This window comes from Leptopilina boulardi, unplaced genomic scaffold (assembly GCF_019393585.1).
Source record: "Leptopilina boulardi isolate dan_hultmark-lab unplaced genomic scaffold, ZJU_Lbou_2.1 LbouV2_368, whole genome shotgun sequence".
In the NCBI taxonomy this organism is placed as follows: domain Eukaryota; kingdom Metazoa; phylum Arthropoda; class Insecta; order Hymenoptera; family Figitidae; genus Leptopilina; species Leptopilina boulardi.
The window spans coordinates 711,000-737,207 of record NW_026137938.1 but is presented as its reverse complement, the minus strand read 5'-3'; the positions used below and the strand labels follow the sequence as shown (position 1 = coordinate 737,207).

The window sequence follows — 26,208 nt, the reverse complement described above, 5'->3', positions numbered from 1 at the left end:
TTGGAAAATAATTGAATTTTATTTGATATTGAATTGATTTGATTTTGAATTAAAAATTTTTGGTAATTTTATCTGATATTTTTTTAAAATTATAAACAATTGTTAAATTTCATAAAAATTTTAATTGAAAAATAATTTTAAATAATTGAATTTCATTTCATTAAAATTATTAAAAATAATTAATTTAGTGAAAAATTTGTTAAATCATTGAAATAAAGAAAATCTGAAGATCTGCATTTTATACTAAAAAAAATATATTTTATTTACAAATTTTTTTTTAAAAAATGTAAAAAAAGTCGAAATAGTCGCATTTTATTAAAATAAGTCGAAAAAAGTCGTATTTTTGAAAAAAAGTCGGAAATAGTCGAAAAAGTCGTATAATCCGAGGCCTGTGTTAACAATTTTAGGAATTCCCAAAGAATTCAAACAAATTTAAAAATAGTTTTCAATAAGAACATTGTGCGCTTGTAAAAGTAAATAATTTAAAAAATTTTCAAAAAAGTAATTTTAATTAACTAGAAATTCTCGAAAATTGTTCTCTATAATTATACTTCGCGAATTATTTGACGTAAAAACATTAGAATTCATAAAATCTAATATAACAATAATAGATCATGCTCTATACTTAAAAATAAAAAATTATTTCGCGCATCAATTAATTTTGAGATATTTAAAATTGCCATACAATATTTATATTTAATAACACTAATTTATAAATAAATAAATCGTACTTACTTTTACTTAAAGAAACACGAAGCTCAAGATAATTCAATCTTATCTTGCATTTTGCGTTACCATAAGACAGAATTTTATCGATTAATAAATCATTTAAAATTGTACAATTTTGAATTTGATCATAAATTTCGTTAACAATAATACAAGACAAATATTTATTTTCTATGTCCATAATTGCTTGACATCAACTACGAATTCTAGTGATTTCTAAAATATGCAGTGATGGGTCACTACCACTAGCGATGGAGTTACTGTTACGTATTTTACGTACGTAATTTACCTTGTGAAGGCTGTGTTTACAACTTGAGAATTCGAATTTAATCAAATCAAAGCAACGATTGTGAATTTAGCCTAACTATCAGTTATATTAATTAAAATTTGGTGGAATTGGAAAACGTTTTAATTTGAATTTTTTCTAATTGTTTATTTCTTGTACAAGTTTAAAACTTTTGTAAAAATTTTCCAGCCCTATCGGTTGTTATGGTAACGTACAAGAGTAAAAGAGAAAGACAAATTCACTGTCCCTTTTACGTTACTATGATAACTTACCTTATAGAGCTGGGAAACTTGTACAAAAAATAAACAATTAGAAAAAAATCCAAATTTAGGACGTTTTCTAATTCCGGCAAATTTAAATTTGGAAAACTGAAAGTTAGGCTAAATTTACAATCGTTCCTTTGAAAATTCGATCAAATTCGAATTGGCGACTATAAAATTTTGTTCAACATAAAATTCAAATAAATTCAAATTTATACAAGGTTAAATTATATTCATTCAGTTATTTTAAAATTATGGAAAAAATATTCATTCGCAAAAAATTTGAATTATATATACTTAACTGCACAATTCTGCTTCCTCCCAAAAGTGTCACATTTCGGATGTTCCTTCTTACTCTATTACCTGTTTATTACCGACTTTGGTCAAAGTCTATAACCTCTATTTTGCAAATGAAGAATATCAAGAATGAACCTGGTATTATTTATTGTTTGTAAACAAAAAGCGGCATTCACTGTAACTTCCTTAAAGTTATTGATTTAATTAATTTTATTTTTTTTATAATTAAACATTATTTAAGTTGCCAGGATATGCCCGATAACGAGAAACACTTGTTTACTTGCAAAGTAAGTGTTTATTTTATATATCTAAAAAAGCTTGGAGAATAACCTTCTTACATACATAAATATTTAATAAAACGCACTTTCAGTAAATAAAAAACAAATTTTGTTGCATTTATTTATTTATAAAATAATTTTAAAGCAAAAAAATTTCTAAAATTGTTTTACAATATTTCATTTTCGTAAAACTTTTCTTCTTTGTTTAAATTTAGTTATAATAAAATTTGCCTTTTTTGGATGTTAGTTATGGTTGAAATATAAATTTTACAGGGTATTGAAAGTGAAATTAAATATGGAAATGACTCGCAAAACAATATTTTTCCATGTGACACAATCAAGTACTTAGAAACCTCTGAAAGTAAGTTTTTATCAAATTTTATTTTATTTGTTAATTTCTATTGCTACCTATATTGATTATTTGGAGATAATTTCCAATATTTCTTTTCTAATTTTTAGATAATTTCAATTATTTGATTAAATATTTGAAAATAATTTTATTTATTTTATTCATTATTTGTAAATAATTTCAATTATTTGTTTAAATAGTTAGAGATTATTTTAAATATTTTGTAATTATTTCAATATTATTTGATTCAATATTTGAAGTTAATTTCAAGTATTTGCTAGAATAATTCAATATTTATATTTTTTATTATTATCCTATTTACATTATTTATTAATAAAGATTTTTTAAAATTTATTTTGTATTATAAGTATTTTTAAAAAATTTTATATGCTCAAATCCCTCAAAAAGTTTATTTATAAAATTTAACTTTTTTAAAATTTAATTCAATTGAATTTTATTTATTGAAAATTGTAATTGGAATCCAAAAGTAGAATAATTTTCATTAAACAAAACATTTATTATTTAACAAAATTAATATTTAAAAAAAAGCAATTAAAACATTTATTAATTGAAATTTTAATCGTTCCTATATTGTATTTTTTCAAAATTTTACACGATATAAAGTACAATTTATTTTTATTTTAATCAACTACAAATTGAAACAACCTCTAATTATAAAAATTTTAATCTATTTAAAAATTTTAATCCATTTAAATTTCAATGAATTTAAATTTTTTATTGATAGAGATTTTGATAGTTTCTTAATTGAATTCAAAGAAATTTCAATTAATTCGATTAAAGATTCAATTAAGACTAATTTTAATAAATTGATATTGATTAGATTTCGAAACATTTGAGTAAATATATTTTTATTTTTTGTCCGAATGTTTTCGTTTTTATTCATCTAATTTTATAAAAGATCTCGGTCGTTAAAGATTAATTTTACACTTATAAATTAGTTATTTTGAATGTCAATTGCAGATTTTGCAAAATTTAATTATTAACAAATTTTTAACTAAAATTCTTCCCTAAATTAATTTTTTTTCAATAATTTAAATAAAATTCTTCAAAAATCTCAATTTCAAATCTTTTAAAATTCATTTATTTTTAAAAATTTTAATTTAAAACCTAAAATTTAATTATTACTTCTAAAATTTTCGGTAAAAACTTTCTGAAATTCAATTATTTATAAAAATTTTAATTACAACTCTTCCAAAATTCAATTATTTTAAAAAAATGTTATTTTTAATTTTATTAATTGTTAAATTACTCTTAACTAATAATTTTCATAAAATTCTTCGAAAATCGATTTATTTAAAATATTTTTAATAAAAAATTCTGTATAATTTAATTATTGTCCGATATTTAAAAAAAATCTTAAAAAATTAAAATTTTCGAAAACTTGAAATCTGTTGAAATTCAATTATTTCTCAAAATTTCAACTGTATCTCTAACAAAATTAAATAATTTTTATTTATTATTTTTTTTTAAATTTAATTATCTAAAAAAAAGTTTCAAATAAAGAAATTTTTTTAGACATCTGTCCTACTGAATTAAAATCTTGAAAGTTTGTCTTAGTTCTATTCTGAAATATTTGAAATAAATTTTTTTGATAATATTCCTATAGAATTATTGTTATTAAGAGAATTAATAAAATTAATTTAATATCTAGTTACTTAAAAAAAATAATTATTAACTAATTAATTTTATTAGAAATAAAAAATTGATTTTCTCGACTTTTCATGGATTAAAACGCCTTTTTTTGAACTTTAAAGTCGATCCGAGGCCTGCTTTTTTAATTTATTTTAAGTAAATAATTAATATTCAATAATAAAATATTTATTAACTTATAAAATTTACTGAAAATTAAAAATATCGACTTTTTGGGACGCATGAATTTCTAAGAAAAAATCAGTAATTAAAATTTTAACTTTAAAGAATTTTATTAGATAAAATTATTCATTGGACAAAAAATTGTCAAATTAACGTTTGACAGAATTTTTTTTTAAACAAATTTTTACTTGACAAAATTTTTATTTACCCAATTTTTATTTGTCAGAATTTTCATATTAGAGAATTTCTCATTACCGAACTTTTTATTTAAAAAATTCTAATTTAACCAAATATTAATTTAGCAGAATTCTCTCATTCAACAGAATTTTTAAATGACTTGAATTTTCAATTCATCAAAAACTTAATTTGTCCGAATTTTTATTTGCACGAATTGTTATTTGATAGAATTCTTAAATCGCCAAATTTCCATTTGTTCGAAATTGTAAATGGACGAACAAGCAACGAACAAAATGATTTCGGATCAAATTTTAAAATTAACTGATCACAATTTTCTTTATAATTACTGGTTGGTTAATTTTAAAATTTGATCCGAAATCTTTTTGTCCATTGTTTGTTCGTCCATTTACAATTTCGGACAAATAAAAATTTAGTGGTTTAAGAATTCTATCAAATAACAATTCATGCAAATAAAGATTCGGACAAATAAAAATTCAGTGATTTAAAAATTCCTATCAATAAAAATTCTGTTGAATGAAAATTCTGCTAAATTAATAATCGGTTAAATTAGAATTTTTTAAATAAAAAGTTAGGTAAAGAAAAATTCGGTACTTAAAAATGGTGGTGTTTAGTAAAAATTAGTTTAAAAGAATTTTTTTTAAATGCTATTACGAAAAATGAAAATTCGTCTAAAAAATATAATTATATCTATAGTTAAATTGTTTAAAATGAAAATTTTAGTTAATGATTTTTATGGAAAATTCATGCGTCCCTACTATTATCTACTTTTACTTATAATGTAATGCAATTAAATTTTTAAATAATATTACAATAAAAATTTAATATTTATTATTCAGATACTACTGACCAAGATATTGAAGGTATTCTGGAAGCAATGAGTAAATTAGCCGATTCAGTGAGTGTTAGTTCAATGTCAGAACCTATTAATTTAGAATCTACACAAAAATCTTCTATTCAAAAGGAAAAATCATTAGAAGAATTATTAGAAGAAGCTACTGAATTAGTAAGAATAAATGCCTATTGTCTATCCGAAAGAATGTTAAAATCAGATTCAGAATCTGAATCAACTGAATATTTTAATGCAAAAAAATATGATGCAAGTATTTTTGAAAAAATTGAAGAGGAAATTCATAGAGGTTTACAAAATCATAATGATAGTGTATTTAATGAAAATAAAAAACAACAAAGCCAAAGAGAACAATCACCAAATATTAGTAATTTATCAATGAGAAATTTATTTGAAAATATTGAAATTTTAGATATTCCAAATAATAATTTACAAAAGGAACTCATCGATGTTGATGAAAACTTTTTTGATCATGCGCTGAATAATTATGTAGCCGATATTGAAAATGTAAAATTAGATGCTTTTCATTTTGATGAAGATAAAACTATTGTGTCTTCCAAGCCGCTTCAATTAACATTAGAAGATAATGAAAATATTTCATGTAAATTAATGTCTACTTTAAACGAAAGTCCAAAAATGCTTGATGATAATTTTCATAAATTGTCCATATTAAAAGATGATTACAGTGAAAATTTAATGCAAAATGTTCCAAGTACTTCCTATGAAAATACAAAATCAGTTAATTTAGATGTCGCACCTTCAGAGTCGATTATATTTTCCCAAAATGATTCCGAGCCAATAAGAGCAAGTTCCAGTGAATTTGATAGATTAGAAAAAGAAACTATAAATAATGAAAATATTTCATCAATTTCAGAAAATGGAATTAATAATAATGTAATTTTATCAACGAATTCTGTAAATAATGAAAATTGTTCCAGCACAAATGAAATCTTCCCAAATTGGATTTCTTCCGAAAATTGTAAAACAAATTTTACATTTCAAAAATCACCAAAAGAAATAATTGAGCACAAAAAATCTTCCACAAAAACAAAAGGAAATATTATTAATAAAGTGAAAATACCATTAAAGCCAAGAAAAGAATTATTTTCCCTAAAGAAACATAATATTGTTTTAAAAGAGAAAAAAGATGAATTATTCCTTAAGAAAAAGTCTGATTTAATAAAAAATAAATCACCAAATAAAACAATTGATATTAAAAAATTAACTGATTCCTATGAAGAAGAGAAAAGGGAATTTATAAAAAACGCCGATATTTTAAATCAAGAAATTAAAAATTTACAAGAAAAAATTCTACCAGAAAAAATTGAACAATTACAACGACAAACAAAAGAAATAAAAGAATTACATAAAGAAATTAATGAACTAAATATTGAAATGTCAGAATTAAAACAACAAAATTTGGATTATTTACTAAATTACGATGATATGAAACAACAAAATTGTCTATTAAACGACGAATTAAAAATATTTAAAGAACAATTGACGGAGAAAAATAATTTTATCACCGAACGTCTTCAAATATTAACAACAAGTGAATTGAATCTTCGAAAAGAAATGGAAACTATACAAAAAGAATTGAACATAAAAACTGAATCATTAAAAATAACAAAATTAAATTACGAAAAACTTGAAGAAACAATTTTACCACTTGAAAAAGAACTTTTGGAATTACGAATTAAAGAGGGAAATTTTCAAGAGCAATTAAAAATTTCCAAAAGTCATATAGAAAGAGAAAAACAACTTTCACATAAATTAAAAAATCAAGTAATATTAGACAGTAAAAAAATAATGGATTTAATGCGACAATTACGTGAAATGGAAAGAATAATGATGAAAAAAAATCCCGATTCTGTTTCTGCATTACTATTATCGGCAAATAAAGAAACAGATAATATAAATTTGGAAAAAATTAAATTACTTGAACTAAGAAATGCATCATTGGAAAATGAAATTAAACTAAAAGAAGAAAATGCACAACAAAGACTTTCAATATTTCGTAAAGATTTCGATGAAATGATTAAGAAATATGCGACACAAATTCTTGATTTAGAAGATAAATTATCAACTAAAACAATAAAAGAAAATGAAAATTACATCGACAATAGTACACAAACAACTTTTACTAATACAGAAGAAAAAACATCAATTGAAACAACAATTCCAAACGATGATCACACAAAACAATTAAAAAACAAATCACAAAGCAAAAAAAATGACGTTCATTTAATAGCAACTATTTGTAAATTAAAATTTGAATTATCAAATAAAACAAAATCATTGTCAAAATTATCGAAAGAATATATGGAATTACAAAAAACAAATAGAAGACTACAAACGGAACGTGAAAAACAATTAAATGAAGCGCGTTGTTCTGTAACGAAGAATATTGGTCTTAAAAAAAGTAACAGTAGTTCAAGTATTTTAAAATCTAAATCATCTGATATTAATTATAATAATTGTGCAACACAATGTGATTGTAAGGATAATATTCAAAATCGACAATCAAAAACATATAATCCACTTCAATATCATGAGAATACGGGAAATAGTAGTACGGTGAAAAATTTAACAACCGAAAATAATATTCTCCGTGAGGAACTTTTTAAAATGAAAAAAGATTTTATGGCATTGAAAAATAAAAGATTACACGATTTAAATTTATTACAAGAGGAACATGAAAGAGAATTAAAGGAATTTGTGTATAAATGCAATGCGAAAGAAGAACAAATAAATATGCTGAAATTAGAGGTGAGTTTAAATTTTCTTTTTTTCTGGTTTAATAATTATTTATTTATTTAGACAAATAATAATAATTAATGTTGTCTCAGTGCTAGACTAAATTGTTTCTACGGTGTTTAAAGATCCACCTTATTATATACTCTCTCGCTCGACAAAATAATTAATAATTAATATTCCAACAAAAACATCATTGATGCAAAAAGTTTCGCCAAATAAAAGTTATCTCAAATGACAAAAAAATTTGTGAAATGAAAATTTGCCTAGTAAAAATAACTAAGTTGAATGAGGAGCATGAATTTCCCATAAAAAACAATTACAAATTTTTTTAAAAAGTATTTTATTAGAAAAAATTCATTTTTTCGACGAATTTTAAATTTTTAAATTAAAATTTAACAGAATTTCTTTTCATACGAATTTTTACATAAAATTCTTAGCTACTGAATTTTTGTTTGGCATCAGTTTTATTTTACAGTCATTTTCTTTACATGACTTTTTGTAAAAAAAAGAATTTTAATTTAAGCGAATTTTAATTTTAACACAATTCTCATTCAGTTATTTTTAATAATTTAAATATTTCATTATTAAAAATTCAATTATTTAAAAAAGTTTCAAATAAAAACTCTAAAATTTAATTGTTGTCAAAAATTTAGGAAAACAATACAGCAGCATTTTAATAAATTAGTTATTTAAAGTAAAATATTCATTAACTAATGAAATTGGGGCGCATGAATTTACCATAAAAATCATTCATTATAATTTTAAAGTATTTTTTAGAAATGATAATTTTTTAGACGAATTTTAATTAAGCAGAATTCTCAATTTTTCAAATTTTATGTGATTCGAATTTTTAAATGACATAAATCCCAATTTATCGAATTTTAATTTGTCCGAATTTGTATTTGAACGAATTTTTGAGATGCTGAATTTTCATTTGTCCGAAATTACAAATGACCAAAAAAACAATCGACAAAAAGATTTTAGCACAATTTTTAAAATTGACCAGTCACGATTTTCTTGACAATTTCTAATTGGTTAATTTTAAAATACCCGTCGAAATCTTTCTGTCCATTATTTGTTAGGTCATTTGTAATTTCGGATAAATGAAAATTCGGTGAATTGGCATTTCGGTCATTTAAAAATTCGAATCACATAAAATTCGATTGAATCAGAATTTTGTTAAATTAAAATTCGATTGAATTTAAATTTTCTTAAATAAAAAGTCATGTAAATTAAATGACTATAAAATAAAAATTCTGCCAAATAAATATTCGATAGCTAAAAATTTAGATAAAGAATTCTGTGAAATAAATAAAAAGAATTTCTGTTAAATTCTAATTCGAAAAATGAAAATTCTTCAAAAAAATAATTAGTTCTATTAAAATTCTTTAAAATGAAAATTCTAATGAATGATTTTTATGGAATAATCGTGCGCCCTGGTTGAATTTTTAATAATTTCTCCAATATAACAATTTTATTGGTAAAAATGAGTTTAACTAAATAAGTTTAATGAAAAATAAGTATTTTATTAGAGATAATTATTTTTGTATCAATTTTTAATTTTTCAATTAAAATTTGACAATTCTTTTTTATAAGAATTTTTACATAAAATTTTTAGATATCAAATTTTTGTTTGACAGAATTTTTAAATAACAAAAATTACAATTCATCAAGTTTTAATTTATAGAATTTTTGAGATGCTGAAATTTCATTTGTCCGAAATTACAAATGACCAAAAAAAAAAATCAACAAAGATTTGGGCGCGATTTTTAAAATTGACTAATCACGATTTTCTTGATAATTTATAATTGGTTAATTTTAAAAATCGCGCCGAAATCTTTCTGCCGATTATCTTTTTGGTCATTTGTAATTTCGGACAAATGAAAATTTGGCGTCTTAAAAATTCAAACAAATTAAAATTCGGTGAATTGGAATTTCTCTTATTTAAAAATTCGAATCACATAAAATTCGATTGAATGAGAATTCTGTTAAATTAAAATTAAGCAAAATTCGATAGCTAAAAATTTTTTTGTTTTAAAATTCGTAAAAAAAAATTTGTCAAATGCTAATTCGGAAAATGAAAATTCGTCTGAAAAATAGTTATTTCAAATAAATTTATTGTAGGTATAAAAAAACAGAAATAAAAAATTTTTAATTGTCTAATTGATAAGTGGGTAGACCCCTTAACAAATTATCAAAACATAAGTAATCCATTTTCGAATTTTTCTTTTTGTTACTAATAAGAGAAAAACATTTATCAAATTTATATGGTTTTTAATAATTAATATTGTTCATACTGCAAAAGAAATAATTTTATTTTATTTAGGTAAAAAAAGTCATCGCAGTTCATTCTAATTCACATCCAGGATCTAATGTTGAATTGTCTAGTTCAAGACAAAGACTCCAAAAGTTATAACGATTATTTACCTGAAATTCCTATACTAAAAGAAAAAGAAGATTAGAATTTTAATCTCTTATCAATCGAATCGAATTGTACAAAATAGATTTATGACTAAAAAATTATTTATTTGCACAATTAAACTAATTGATTTAAGATGATATTAAACGTTTTTTACAGAGCATTTTAACGAACAAGACACATTTAAAAAAAATAAGATATTTTATTGTCTATTTCAATTTCTCTGTTTCCTTTTAATTCTATATTTTCTAAAAAGATGAAAATAAATTTTAACCTTTATTCCTTTAATATTCTTTTCTTAGTTCTTAGATCTTTTTATTTTTCCGTTGAAAAGCCCTGTAAAACAACGTTAAATAAGATAAAACGGATGTAAAAAATATCATCATTAATCTACTTTTTATTCACTTGAAATCATCATTTTATATCTCACTTTTTATATTTATTATTATTATTATTACGATTTTTGTTAGTTATTATTTTTTATACATATTTTTAATTTTACCCAATAAAGCACTTATACATATACATATTATTTATTTAAGAATAAAAATTATTCAAATATGTTTTTTTTTATATTTAAAAAAATGATAATTTAACAGTAATACTGTTTTTTAAAGAAACTTCGTTATAAAAAATTATTTATTTGAATGTGAAATTTTAAGTTGCTGAGTGTATTTCTTAAAATGGGACGCATGAATATTCGCCACATTAAATTTGTTGTAATTTTAACATTTAAAAATTGTTATTTAACTGTATTCATCTTTAGAATTGAGAGAAAAATTATAGATAAACATTAATATGTCATTAGAAAATGTTGATTTTTTAAATAAGAATTACTGCACAATTTTTTTGTTTTAATTGCATAATTATCGCATAATTATATGCGATTTTAGCGCATAATCAAGATGTTTAGATCCGTGAAATACAAAAATTAATTAACCATAATATAAAATAATATAAAGAAAAACTAATAACAAGGAAAACATTGTATTGTGTTAAATTTCTCGATCTATCTGGTCGATACGACGTATTTTATTAGTGCGTCCTTATAGGAAGATAAGGACATATGAAAAAAAATCCAAATCAACGTTACGATGTGAAAATTATGTGAAAATTAATTATGAAAATTTTGCAAAATAGAAATAATATTAATTAAAAATTCGATCAACTAGAGAATCTTTTGCATAAAAGTTCGACTAAATAAAAATGCCTTTAAATATGAATTCAGTTAAATAATAAAAATTCTTAAATATCAAAATTCAATTAAATATTAATTCTAACTTTATAAAATTTGGTAACGTAGAAATTCGAACTTATTAATTTCGAAACCGTAGAAATTCCAACAAATTCAAGTGTGGGGAATATTCATGCGTTTCCTTAAAATAATATAATGTTACTGGAATTATTAATAAAATACATGTATGTTTGTTTGTAAAAATCAGGAATTTATTTTAATAGCTTAAAAAATCTGTCATTTGTGCACTAATTTAATTGTACATTTTCTTCATGTCATTCTAGCGCTCATTATGGAAAAAAAACAATTATCTTTTAACATTGTACATAAACAACAATACATATATAATATGCGAAGCAAGGAATAATTTTTTTTAAGCATCAAGCATTTTTAAAATAAAATATATTTAATCTCATATTTTATAAAACTAAAAATACTTTTAAAAAGTCTTTTTTTTAAAAAAAAACTTATCCTAATTTATACAGATAAAAATCTGAGCAATAAATTGTTGTTTTTTTTTAAATTCTATTTTTCTAATTTAAAGTCATATTTGCGTTTGACTGCCCCAGATTCTCGATTTTTCAGTTCTCATTACTTTTTTGCCAATAGTCTGTACAATAAATCCAATTTTTTGTAATTCATCATGATTTAAAATCTTTCGTCCATCAAAAATATGTGCTGGTTTCATCATATTTGAGTATATTCGTTTATAATCTAATTCCTGGAAATAAATAAAAAAAAAAATGAAGGGAAAATTAATTTTCTTTCAATTTAATTTTGAGTTGATAAAATTTTTAAAAATCGTTTCTCTAAAAACAAAAAATTTTTTTTACAAAATTATTAATGCATTTTTCACAACAATAAAAGTTTTAGAAATTATATTTGTTAATTGTTAATTAGTTTGAATTAAAAAAATAAAAATTACCAAAAATTCATCCCATTCTGTGCATACAACTATTGCGTGTACATTTTTCGTTGCTTCATAAGCATTATTGTAAATACTGATTTTTTGTTTCACCAATTCTGGTTCAACTGTTATATATGGATGAGTTAAGTCTTCTATTATTTGCGCCTCTTCAACCTAAAATGCAAACAAAAAGTTTACATACAAATTTGTTAAAACTATTGGTCAATCGACGATTCTAGAAATATCAAGGTTGACACAAAAATATTATTTTTTTTTCCTTGACTTTTCCCTGACCCTAATGAAAATATTTCAAGAGGTTTTCAATAACAAGCCTCTGATTGCACGAATTTTTCAAATTTTTTTGTTATTTTTTAAAATTGAATTATTAAAAAAATATATTAACATGAATTGTTTGCAAAATCAATTATTTTCAATAATTTCAAACAATTTCTTCGAAAATTACATAATTTAAAACAGTTTTCAATTGAAAATTCTCTGAAATTCAATTATTGTCTAAAGTTTTTAAAAAAATTTCACCAATTCAAAATGAAAGTTTCAATTAATAATCTCCTGATATTCAATTATTATTTCTTAAAATTGTTGAATAATTTAATTTTAATAATTTTAATCAACATATTCGAAAATTCAATTATTTTAAACATTTTTCAATTCAAAATTCTCCAAAGTTTAATTATTGTTTAAAGCTTATAAAATATCTACAGAAATTCCAATTTACGAAAATTTTAATTAAAAATCTACTGAAATTAAATTAGTTTCAAAAACTTGAACTATTGCTCTTCCAAAACTCAATTATTTACCAAATTTTTAACTTCAATTTCCTTTTCAATTAATTATTTCTAATAACATTAATCAAGTTTTTCAAAAATTCAAACACATAAAACGTTTTTTAATTATTAATTCTTTAAAATGAAATTTTTGTTTATATAATTTTTAAAAAATTTCAATAATTCAAGTTTTTAAAAATTTTAATTGAAAATTTCAAAAATCGAATAATTAATTGAATGTTAATTCCATTGAAAATTTTTTTCTTTTTTTTTTTGCTTTTAGTAGCATTTTTAGAAATTTAATATTTTTCCAGTACTTTTCATAAAATTCCCTGATATCCCTGACCCGTGGCAACCTTAAATATTATATATTAACTAGCAAAATTAAACGCGCGCAAGCTCGCCAAATTGAGTATTTAATTGTTTGTTATAAAGAAATTAAAGATTAATATTATCAATAATAATTTAATTTATTAGAATATTATTACATATTAAATGATAATAATGAAAATTATATGTTTACAGGCCTTGGATTATACGACTTTTTCAGACTTTTTTCAAAAATACCACTTTTATCGACTTATTTTAATAAAATGCGACATTTTTTTTACATTTGAAAAAAAAATGTAAATAAAATACATTTTTTAGTATAAAATGTAGATTTTCTTCAGATCTTCTTCAATTCAATTATTTAATAAATTTTGAACTAAAATGATTCTTCACTAAATTAATTTTTTTTAATAAATTTAATGAAATACATCACAAATTCAATTATATCAAAATTATTTTTCAATTAAAATTTTTATGAAATTTAACAATTGTTTATAATTTTAAAAAAAATATCACAATAAAATTGAATTATTTTTTAAAAATTTCAATTCAAAATAAACTAAAATTCAATTATTACAAGAAATTTTAATTCAAAATCAATTAAAAATCCAATAATTATCCAAAATTTTCAATTTAAAATTTAATTATTTACCAAGTTTTCAATTTAAAATGAAATAAAATTCAATTATTTTCTAAAATTTCTATTCAAAATTAATTATCCAAATTTTCAATCAAAAATGAACTTAAACTAAATTATTATCCAAAATTTCTATTAAAATTTAATTATTTCCCAAAATTTTCAATTCAAAATGAACGGAAATTCAATTATTTTCCAAATTTAAAATCAAATAAAATTTCATTATTCTCAAAAATTTGAATTCAAAATTAATTGAATTTTCAATAATTTGAATTTAATTATTTCTAAAATTTTCCATCGAAAATTTTTTTTTTGAATTTTAATAATTTCAATTATAACTCTAAGGAAATTCAATTATTTTGAACTATTTTTATAATATTCTTTGAAATTTCAACTATCTGAAACCATTTTTTAATTAAAAATGATTTTCAAATTATTGTATTTTGTCCGCATTTTCTAATAAATTTTTAGTGAAATCATCTAAAATTTTAATTAAAAATCACTTAAAGTTTCAATTAATTTTAAAAAATCTCAATTTTAAATCTTTGAAAATTCAATTAAATTTAAAAAATTTTTTCCAAAAATTGTTTGATAAATTATTTTCAGTTCTGTAAAATTTAATAATTGTTTTTTTTTGCTTTTAGTTGCATTTTTAGAAATTTGATATTTTTCCAGTACTTTTCATAAAATTCCCTGATTTCCCTGACCCGTGGCAACCCTGAAGATTATATATTAATATTAATATTAGATATATGGGTGAATCTCTCGAAAAGGACAAATGCTGAATTAAGAAAAAAAAAAAAAAAAAGTTCAAAACCACTGTTATGACTATTGCTATGTGAAGAGAAGGACCTAAATAAGTCTCTAAAATACGTTGTTACGATCTTTATGAACATTATTGTTTAAAAAATAATTGTTTAATATAAAATAATTGTTTAATATTTTGTCACCGATACAATGATCGAATCCGTTTAAATCTTGTTACTCGAGGGTTTTTGGGGTCGCTAAACACGAATCCGGTGTTAGTTTTTCAAAATTCAAAATGACAGATCCAATATGGCGGACGACAATTTCAAAAATCAGTCCAATTTACTTGAAAATGGTTATTCGGGGGTTTTCGGGGTCGCTGATTACGAATTTAAGATCCGTTTTTAAAAATTCAAAATGGCGGACGACAGATTTAAACATCCATCCAATTTACTTGAAAATAGTTACTCAGGGGTTTTTGGGGTCGCTGATTACGAATCTGGAATCAGTTTTAAAAAATTCAAAATGTCGGACAATTATCTTTTAAATCTATTTAATTGGCTTCAATATCGTTAATTAGGGGGTTTCAATAACGGTGAACACAAATCTGAAGGTAACCCAAGTAACCATTTTCAAGTAAATTGGATTGATTTTTGAAATTGTAGTCCGCCATATTGGATCCGCCATTTTGAATTTTGAAAAACGGACCTCAGATTCGTAATCAGCGACCCCAAAAACCTCCGAGTAACCATTTTCAGGTCAATCGGATCGATTTTTTAAATTGTTGTCCACCATATAGGTTCCGCCATTTTGAATTTTTGAAAACGGACTTCAAATTCGTAATCAGCAGACGAAAATCTTGAAGGAACGATTTCGTTTGATTTTTTTAACATTATTATTCGATAATATTACATGTTCTTTTTTTTTTGACATGGACCCCTTTGACCCCCTGTAATTCCGAAAGGGGGCATATGCTCATCTTGAAATTTTGCAGGGATTATTGGGTCATCATATGTTACCATTTGGCATAAAGAAAGTTTCAAAATTCGAGGTACGAAAAAGGTGTATTTTTTTGCATGAGGCTTTATAATCGATGGATGTGACTAGCGATCACGAACATTGCGAAACTGAAAATCTTTCTGACACTTATTGTTTTCATTTCTTTCATGATGTTGTGTACTGACCAAAACAACATCGTCACTGTAAACACTTTTGAATTCTTCATTTCTCAATTATCATTTTTTTTTTCATTTACTCATTATATTTGTAATTGGTCACGGAGGGGAGTTTACTTTGCGAACAAAACTTATTTAATTCTAGGAAAAAATATTTTACAAATATTCTGTTTTACACTTTATAAATCAATTATAAATAATGTAATTAGTAGATGTTACTAGACAAAAGATGTTTTCCTATTGCAGTATGAATGCAATAATTCTTCTTTAAATAAAACTTACTTCGCGAACGGTAACGGAGGGGAGTTTTTACACTATATAAACATGATTATATTCAATTATTTAAAATTGTCAATTTTTTTTTATAAAATCTTATTAAATTCTGTTGACTTCTATAATAAGGCCCGCAACATTTTCAATTATTATAATTATTTATTAAAAATAATGTCATGAACGTGTCATTTGTCCTTTTTGTGAGAATGACCCATATATATTAATATAGCAACCCCTAAAATAGTCGAATAATTCTATTTAAGAAAATAAAAATGAAATACCTTTGGATCGTATATGTGCAATTTTGCACCTTCATCCAATAGTGCCTTTGCCACATGAATTGCCGCAGATTCACGAGTATCACCAGTATTTTTTTTAAATGCGAAACCTAAGAGTGCAATTTCCTTATCCGTAACTGTATTAAATAGAGATTCAATGATTTTAGCGGAAAATCTCAATTTTTGATATTCATTCATGTCAATAACTTGCTGCCAATAGGCCGCAACTTCAGGTAAATTTAAACATTCACAAATATAAACTAAATTGAGAATATCTTTTTGGAAGCATGAACCACCAAAGCCAACTGAGGCTTGTAAAAATTTTGAACCTATTCGTGAATCAAGACCAACAGCACGTGCCACTTCTGAAACATCAGCGCCAGTAGCTTCACATACTGCTGATAATGAATTAATACTGGAAATTCGTTGTGCTAAAAATGCATTTGCAGCCTGAAAATAAATTTATTAATTAAGAAAAAGGGATGCATGATTATCCTTTAAAAATCATTTGTTATAATTTTGATTTTAAAGAATTTTATTATTATTTTTTAGCCGAATTTTCATTCTTCGAATTAAAATTTGATAGAATATTTTTTTAAACAAATTTTTACTTAACAGGATTTTTATGAATTGAATTTTAAATTGTCCGAAATTGTAAATGACCGATTTCGGCGCCATTTTTAAAAATAACCAATCACAATTCGGACAATGAAAAATTCGGCATTTTAAGAATTCTGATGAATAAAAATTACCTAAAAATTCGTTTAAAAAGAGATTCTGTCAAATTTTAATTCGAAAAATAAAAATTCAACGAAAAAATAATTATATCTAATAAAATTCTTTAAAATGTAAGAAAAATAAAAAAAAATTTTGCTTTCTGTAACTAACCAATTTTGAAAGTTCAGAACTCCAAGTGTTCATCGTTATAATATTTTTTCGCGGTAGCCAATGCTCGTAAACTTTGCTTAATTTCTCAATTGCTGCTTTACCCTCAACAGAATCTTCACCTCCAATTAATACTCGATCGGCATTAATTAAATCATTAATAGCAGTTCCTTCAGCTAAAAATTCTGGATTAGAAAGTATCTGTAAATATTTTAAATTATCACTTATCCTGATGCGATTAAATTTTTTTAAAAAAATTTTTTGTTTAAAAATACTAAAAATATTTAATTTTTTTTTCTTTTTCACCTGATATGAAACGCCTGGTTTATGATTGGCACGTAATATTTTCATAATACTTTCAGCAGCACGTACAGGAACAGTACTTTTTTCCACAACAATTTTATGATCTGTTGCAATTTCAGCAATCATTCTTGCAGCACTTTCAACATATTTTAAATCGGCTGCTCTTCCTTTACCAATGCCAAATGTTTTTGTTGGTGTATTAACGGAAATAAAAATAATATCAGCTTCTTTAATTGCAGTTTCAATGTCAGTTGAAAAAAATAAATTTCGACCACGACAATTTTTTACCACTTCATCTAAACCGGGTTCATAAATTGGTAATTTATCCGAATTCCATTGTGCTATTCTATCTTTACTTTTATCAACGACAGTAACTTGAATTTCGGGACATTTTAATGCAATAACACTACACGTTGGTCCACCTACATAACCAGCCCCGATACCACAAATTTTTTTTGTTGTCATATTGTCTATTTTTCTGAAAATGTAAATTACAGTTTACTTGTTTTTTTAAACAAAAAGTATTATAATTTTTGTTCTACTAAATCTAAATTAATGCAGGCATCGGATTATACAACTTTCGACATTTTTAACAAAATTAAAATATACAATGTAAATCTTCTTCAGATCTTCTTTATTTCAATTATTTAACAAATTTTTAATTAAAATTCTTTTCTAAATTGAATATTTTTAATTTTCATGAAATTCTTCACAAATTCAATTATCGTTAACTATTTTTCAATTCAAAATTTAATAAAATTCAGTAACTGTTTAAAATTTAAAAAAAAATCAGCAAATAAAATTTCCAAATATTCTTCAAAAATTTAATTATCTGAAAGCATTTTTCAATTTAAAACATTTGAAATGCAATTTTTGTCCTTAATTTATAATAGGGTCAGCCGGGGTAAATCCGAACGCTTTTAGTAAGTTTCAACAATAACATAAGTTTTCTCTTTTAAAAGACAATACAATACGAACGCCACTGTATTTCAGAAAAATCTTAGGGAAAATAAATTTAAAGTATTGCAATTGTTAAACTTATATAAAAACTCAAAAAAAATACGATAATAAACCTATTATGTAATAATGCATCATATATAAATACAAAAATCAAACAGGTTAAAAATTAAAATGCATTACACAATTAAAACCTTCAATAACTTTATCAAATCATAACGGATTTTTGCAAAACTTGGTACAGAAAGTATTTTGGAGTGATTGAATGTAAATACAAAAATAAAAGTGAAATTTTTTAAATTCAAAATGGCGGACTTTCCTAAAACTTATTTTTAAAAATGATCAAATTTGCTAACCCTGAAACCCCCCGAGTAACAATTTTCGAGCGAATCCAATGAATTTTTTAATTCTCGTCCGCCATTTTGAATTTTGAAAAACTGACTTCAAATTGGTAATTAGCGACCCCAAAAACCGTAGAATACCAAATTTTATTAAGATCCTGAAAAACTTTTTTCAACAAACCATTTGGCAAAAAAATTGAAACACTCCTTCGAGAGAACAGAGATTAAGTTTCTGCTTATTAATTACTAACGAGGATACGTATAGAAAGAAAAACTTTTTTCTATGTACTTTTATAATGTTAAAATAATAGTGTAATCAAATAAAAACAGTTTTGTGTGGCTCTGATATAAGAAAAAATTATTGAAAATACCGTTCGGATTTACCCCGGTTTTCCAATTTTCCGGGGTGAATACGAACGGTCTGATATTATTAATAAAATTTTACAGAAGGCAAAAATCAAAAATAGTTTCTGTTCTAATATTCATAACAAACAATTATAAATAATAAAATGAATTTTTAGCTTCTTTTTCTTCAAATACGAGACAAAATACTGAAAGAGTGTCATCTTTGATTTTCAATCTTTTTTGCAATACTTGTTATCTTTGTTTATGCTGTTGCTAATTAACAAACAAAAAATGGGATAATACTTAGAATCTCTTGAAGAGGATCTGAGGTAAAAATTCTCATGTCTAACTTATTTTTTTAAATTTTAATTAAGCTGAAATAATTAGCGTTCGGATTTACCCCGACTGACCCTACATTCTTCAGCCACTGAAATAAGCAAAAATTTTAATTAAAAATCACTTAAAGTTCAATTATTTTCAAACATCTGAATTATAAACCTTTGAAAAGTCAATTACTTAAAAAAAATGTTATCTACAATTATTTGATAAATAATAAATTACTTTTAATTCTGTAAAATTTAATTTTTATCTGAAATTTAACAAAATCTATTGACATTGAATTATATTTCTAAAAATTTCAACTATTTCCAAAATTCAATTATTTTTAATAATTTAAATATTTATTTAAAAATTCAATTATTTGAAAAAGTTTCAAATAAAAACTCTAAAATTAAATTGTTATCAGAAATTAAAAAAAAACTACAGCATTTTTTTGGAGAAAATTTATTTAAAATTTAAAATCTTCTGTAATTCAATTATTTTAAAAAAATTTAATTTAAAATTCTGTAAAACTTACCGTAAAATGAGGTAAAGTCGGCCGGCGCTTTAAACACTTAAATATTGTATTTCATTTATTAATTTACATTAATTCTAACTACATTTTTAATAAAACTCGGATTTCTTCTGGAAAAAAGTAATAGTTAAACTTTAAAATGATTTAAAGCGCCGGCCGACTTTACCTCATTTTACGGTAATTATTATTCAAAATTTTTTTGACTATAACTAAAAACTATGACAAAATTTTTAATTTGAATAAATTGCTTAAATCAGACTTTAAAAAATGTTTTAATTTGAACTTTATGAATTTTTTTTTAGTAATAATTTATCTTAATTAAAATTTGAAAAATTTGACTTGGATTCTGAAATATTTGAATTAAATTTTCTTAATAATATTCTTATATAGAATTATTCTTATTAAGGAATTAATTAAATGAATTTATTATCTAATAACATTAGTTATATTTAAAGTAAAATATTCAGTAACTAATTAAATGGGGGCACATAAATTTACCATAAAAATCATTAATTAGATTTTTTATTTTAAATTATTTTTTTAGAAATAATTATGTTTTAGACGAATTTTAAATTTTCGAATTAAAATTTGACAGATTTTCTTTTTATACGAATTTTAACATAATAAAATTTTTAGCTACCGAATTTTTGTTTGGCAGAATTTTTATTTTACAGTCAATTTGCATTTACATGACTTTTTATTTAAAATAATTTTAATTTAACAGAATTCTCAATCTATAAAATTTTATGTGATTCGAATGTTTAAATGGCAGAAATTTCAATTCACTGAATAATAATTTTTCCGAATTTTTATTTGTACGAATTTTTAATTGATAGAATATTTAAGACGCCAAATTTTCAAATAGCCGAACAAACAATCGACAGAAAAATTTCAGCGCAATTTTTAAAATTAACCAATCACGATTTTCTTGATAATTTATAATTTGTTAATTTTAAAAATCATGCCGAAATCTTTCTCTCGATTGTCTTTTCGGTCATTTGTAATTTCAGAAAAATGAAAATTCAGTGTCTTAAAAATTCAAACAAATTGAAATTCGGTGAATTGGAATTTCTCTTATTTAAAAATTCGATTGGATCAGAATTTTGTTAAATTAAAATTAAATTAAATTAAAATTTTTTTAAATAAAAAGTCATGTAAACTAAATGACTAGAAAATTACAAGTTCTGACAAACAAAACTTCGGTAGCTAAAAATTTTGTTAAATAAAAATTCGAACAAAAAAAAAGTATATCAAATGCTAATTCGAAAAATGAAAATTTGTATAGAAAATAATTATTTCTAATGAAATCCTTTAAATTGAAAATTTTAATTAACGATTTTTATAGGATAATCATGCGTCCTTTTAAATATATTTAAAATAAAAAAATCAACTAAAACAACTTTTTGCGCCTTAAAGTCGATCCAAGTCCTGTTAGTAAAAATAGTGTGACACTAATTCACATTAGTAAGAATTTTAACTACTTTTTCGGCACTTTTTCATAACAACTTTAATAAATAAAAAAATTTTTACTAACAAAAAAATAGCGTAATTTTTTATTAGTCTGACTTAGTGGTTCACTTTTAACTAAATTCAATTTAGAGAATGTAATTCTTTCGTTAACAGAATCGATTTGCGTTTTTCGATAGCTTTGAATTTATCAAAAGAACAGATTAGCATGAAATTGCACGTGATTGCAAAGTAAACAATAAAGCTAAGAGTAAATTATATTTTTCTTTGGTACATAAATATTGGTTTCAATAATTTTCTGTTTATCTGAACTTCTTTATTAATAAATATTTTTTAAAAAAAGAAATTTTTTTTTTTTTTTTTTAATAATTTAATTTAAATTAATGATTTTGAGAAAAATGAATTAAAAACAAAAATTAAAGGGAGCGACCAGTGAAATTTTAACACTTTAAAATTTACGTTTTTTAATAAAAATAGTTTAAATAATTCTTGATATATTAAAATTATGAAATAATAAATAAATCTAAAAAAAGTAATGGTCAAATCTGAATCATTTAAAATCTTTAAATAAGAGTCTTTATCACTCTCACAATAATCAATCTAAAAAGAATTAAGATCATATCATGTTGTTAATCACCAAAATAAATTAAAGCCTATTTTTACATTGTTTTTTAATTGCTTCACGTTTCTGATAAGGTCATATCATATCAAAACTTGTAAACTTAGTGTATTATTCAAATTAAATTTTATAAACATTTACTTTGAAAAAAGAAATTAAACAATGTTTTAAAATTTCAATTTAAATATTATAAAATAAATATCATTTGATGAAGAATTTATTAGAAATTACATTCAAAAATTGAATTTTAAAAGTTTTTAATTGAAAATATTAATAAAAATATATTATCTTCTTACATGAGGTTTTTCGAAGAATATTATAAAAATCATTAAAAATAATTGGAATTTTTGCAAATAATTAAATTTCAAGTGATTTTGAATTAAAATTTTTTGGTAATTTTATTTGCTAATATTTTTAAAATTATTAATAATTATTGAATTTCATAAATTCTGTAATTCAACAAATAGTTAAGGATAATTGAGTTTGTGAAGAATTTCATTAAATTTATTAAAAATAATTGATTTAGTAAAGAATTTTAGTTAAAAATTTATTAAATAACTAGCAAAATTAAACGCGCGCAAGTGCGCCAAATTGAGTATTTAATTGTTTGTTATAAATAAATTAAAGATTAATATTATCAATAATAATTTAATTTATTAGAATATTATTACATATTAAATGATAATAATGAAAATTATATGTTTACAGAATTATTTTTTAAAACATTCAATTGAAAATAAACTAAAATTCAATTATTAGCCGACTTTTTAATTCAAAATCAATTAAAAATCCAATAATTATCCAAAATTTTCAATTTAAAATTTAATTATTTACCAAGTTTTCAATTTAAAATGAAATAAAATTAAATTATTTTCTAAAATTTCTATTCAAAATTGATTATCCAAATTTTCAATGAAAAATGAACTTAAACTAAATTATTATCCAAAATTTCTATTAAAATTCAATTATTTCCCAAAATTTTCAATTCAAAATCAAATAAAATTCAATTATTTTCAAAAATCTCAATTCAAAATCAACTCAAATTCAATTATTACCAAAAATTTAAATTCAAAATCAATTAAAATTCAATTATTATCCAAAATTAATTATTATCAAAATTTTCAATCAAAAATCAACTAAAATTAAATTATTATCCAAAATTTCAATTCAAAATCAAAGAAAATTCAATTATTTTTAAAAGTTTCAATTTAAAATCAATTAAAATTCAATCATTTTCCAAATTTGCAATTTCAAATCAAATAAAATTCAAATTATTTTCCAAATTTTTAATTCAAAATCTTTTAAAATTTAATTATTTTCCAAATTTTCAATTCAAAATCTTATAAAATTTAATTATTTTCTAAATTTTCAATTTAAAAGCATCCAAAATTTAATTATTTCTTAAATTTTCCATCGTAATTTTTTTTTTTTGAATTTTAATAATTTCAATTATAACTCTAAGGAAATTCAATTATTTTTAACTATTTTAAAAATATTCTTTGAAAATTCAACTATCTGAAACGATTTTTCAATTAAAAATGATTTTCAAATTATTGTATTTTGTCCGCATTTTCTAATAAATTTTTAGTGAAATCATCTGAAATTTTAATTACAAAACACTTAAAGTTTCAATTAATTTCAAAAATCTTAATTTTAAATCTTTGAAAATTCAATTAAATTTAAAAAATGTTTTCCAAAAATTGTTTGATAAATTATTTTTAGTTCTGTAAAATTTGATAATTGTTTGAAAATTAACAATATCTTTTGAAATTTAATTATTTCTAAAAATTTAAACTTTAACCCTTCGAAAAGGATTATTATTAAAAAAAATAATTTTTATTTAAAAATCTGTAAAATATTTTTGTTAAAATAAAAAACAAATCGACTTTTTTTTGGAATATAAATCGACTAAAACGACTTTTTGTGTCTTTAAGTTGATTCGAGGCCTGTGTTTTTATAATTAATATTTGTTGGCCCCTGATACCTTAAAAATTAATTTTAAAAAATAAAGTTTTTTCAAATTACTATCTTGTACGAAATTTCCTGGCGCATCTTTTTTCTCATCATAAATTTTTTGTATTTGTATACAATTTTTGAATGAATATACAACTTTAAAAAAAATTTCGTTGGTAAACGAATTTTGGAATTTGGAATTTTAAAAAAACTTATTCCGAAATTTGGAAACACAATTATACAACTTTGGCAAAAATGAGAAAAAGAATTGTCAAAATTTGACACGTCATAAGATTACTATTCAAAAAAACACGTGAAATCAGAAAAGGCCAACTTCAAGTTAGGACAGAAGGACAGACCAAGCATTTTATTATTATTATTATTATAATGTAACATAGATATATATTATCTTTTTACATGAGGTTTTTCGAAGAATATTATAAAAATCATTAAAAATAATCATTGAAATTTTTGCAAATAAGTAAATTTCAAGTGATTTTAAATTAAAAAATTTTTGGTAATTTTATTTGCTATTTTTTTTTAATTATAAACAACTATTAAATTTCATAAAAATTTTAATTGAAAAATAGTTCCAGATAATTGAATTTGTGAAGAATTTCATTAAATTTATTAAAAATAATTAATTTAGTGAAGAATTTTAGTTAAAAATTTATTAAATAATTGAAATAAAGAAGATCTGAAGAAGATCTGCATTGTATACTAAAATAACATATTTGGTTTAAATATTTTTTTAAAAATGTAAAAAAAAGTCGAAAAAGTCGCATATTATTAAAATAAGTCGAAAAAAGTAGTATTTTTGAAAAAAAGTCATATAATCTGAGGCCTGAAAATTTTTGCAAAAAAAAAATACTTGTGACTGTAATAGATTTTATTTAAAAAATAAAATAAATGAAGTTTTAAAAATATGTATGTAATAAATTTAATCTTTTTACTTGAAAAAGACGTAAATAAAATTTTTAAAAATTACATAGTATTCATTAATTTTTAAGGCACAGTTTGTAAAATTTCTATAATTTTTTCGTTTATGAAAAACAAGCCAGAAGCCTTTTTTTTTCTAGAAACAAAATCATTTTATGGGATTAAAAGCATATGATGCTTAAATTAAAATGAAAAGAAAGAAAAAAGAAAAGAAATAAATGAATTATGAATAAAAAAAATTTAGTGAAATTAAAATTTGAAAACAATCCACGTAGACAATTTACTTGCGGTTAACTAAGATGTTAGTAAATTTAAGAAAAAAAATGTAATACTTTTTTGATCGTGTGCTTCAATTGATTTTTATTTTTTTTAAATTACTTATTTTAAAAATGATTTTAATTGAGTTACTTACGTTATAAATCACTGCTTGCATTTATAAAAACATGAATGATTTTTCTAAGGGTGGATGTAAAAGTCTTTATATTCCTTCGAGTAACTTATACAATATTTAAAATAAGAAAAATTGAAACGTGGTATGTATTACAAAAATGAAACGTGGTATATTTATATTTACAATATAATATAATAGATTAATATCAAGACTATTTACTAAAAAATTATCATTTTAACCGGAACTTCGTTGGTTGATTGACAGCGAGGTATATCCACAATGAATTAATCAGTTTTAAATAGTGTTTTGACGTACATCGAAAAAACCTCCCACATGTGACACTTCTGATAAGGGCTCTGTAAAGGTGGTTCCACAACTACTTGCTCAAAGTTTTGCTTCGCATTTGACTTGCTTTATTATGTCAAAATGGTGCTCGTGCTCATTTTCCAGTTGTCGAAAATAAATTAAAAACGAGTTAATTAGTAATTAATTAAGTAGTCTTTAATTAATTATAAATTAAAATTAATTAATGTCAAGTG

At 22.1% G+C, this 26,208-nt stretch overlaps 2 protein-coding genes across 2 annotated transcripts; one reads left to right on the top strand and one right to left on the bottom strand.

The window, feature by feature from the left end:
- Positions 1 to 1,651: 1,651 nt before the first annotated feature.
- Positions 1,652 to 11,794, top strand: LOC127287255 (centrosomal protein of 162 kDa). Its single transcript, XM_051314088.1, has 4 exons — positions 1,652 to 1,856; positions 2,121 to 2,208; positions 5,064 to 7,843; positions 10,158 to 11,794. The coding sequence occupies exons 1-4, from the start codon at positions 1,821 to 1,823 to the stop codon at positions 10,245 to 10,247; spliced, it is 2,994 nt and encodes a 997-aa protein (XP_051170045.1). The 5' UTR covers positions 1,652 to 1,820; the 3' UTR covers positions 10,248 to 11,794.
- Positions 11,795 to 11,869: 75 nt separating this feature from the next.
- On the bottom strand, positions 11,870 to 25,970 carry LOC127287264 (UDP-glucose 6-dehydrogenase). Its single transcript, XM_051314104.1, has 6 exons — positions 25,691 to 25,970; positions 17,808 to 18,282; positions 17,505 to 17,702; positions 16,620 to 17,066; positions 12,410 to 12,565; positions 11,870 to 12,205 (listed from the first exon to the last, which is right to left on the bottom strand). The coding sequence occupies exons 2-6, from the start codon at positions 18,267 to 18,269 to the stop codon at positions 12,029 to 12,031; spliced, it is 1,440 nt and encodes a 479-aa protein (XP_051170061.1). The 5' UTR covers positions 18,270 to 18,282; positions 25,691 to 25,970; the 3' UTR covers positions 11,870 to 12,028.
- Between the last annotated feature and the right edge of the window lie 238 nt (positions 25,971 to 26,208).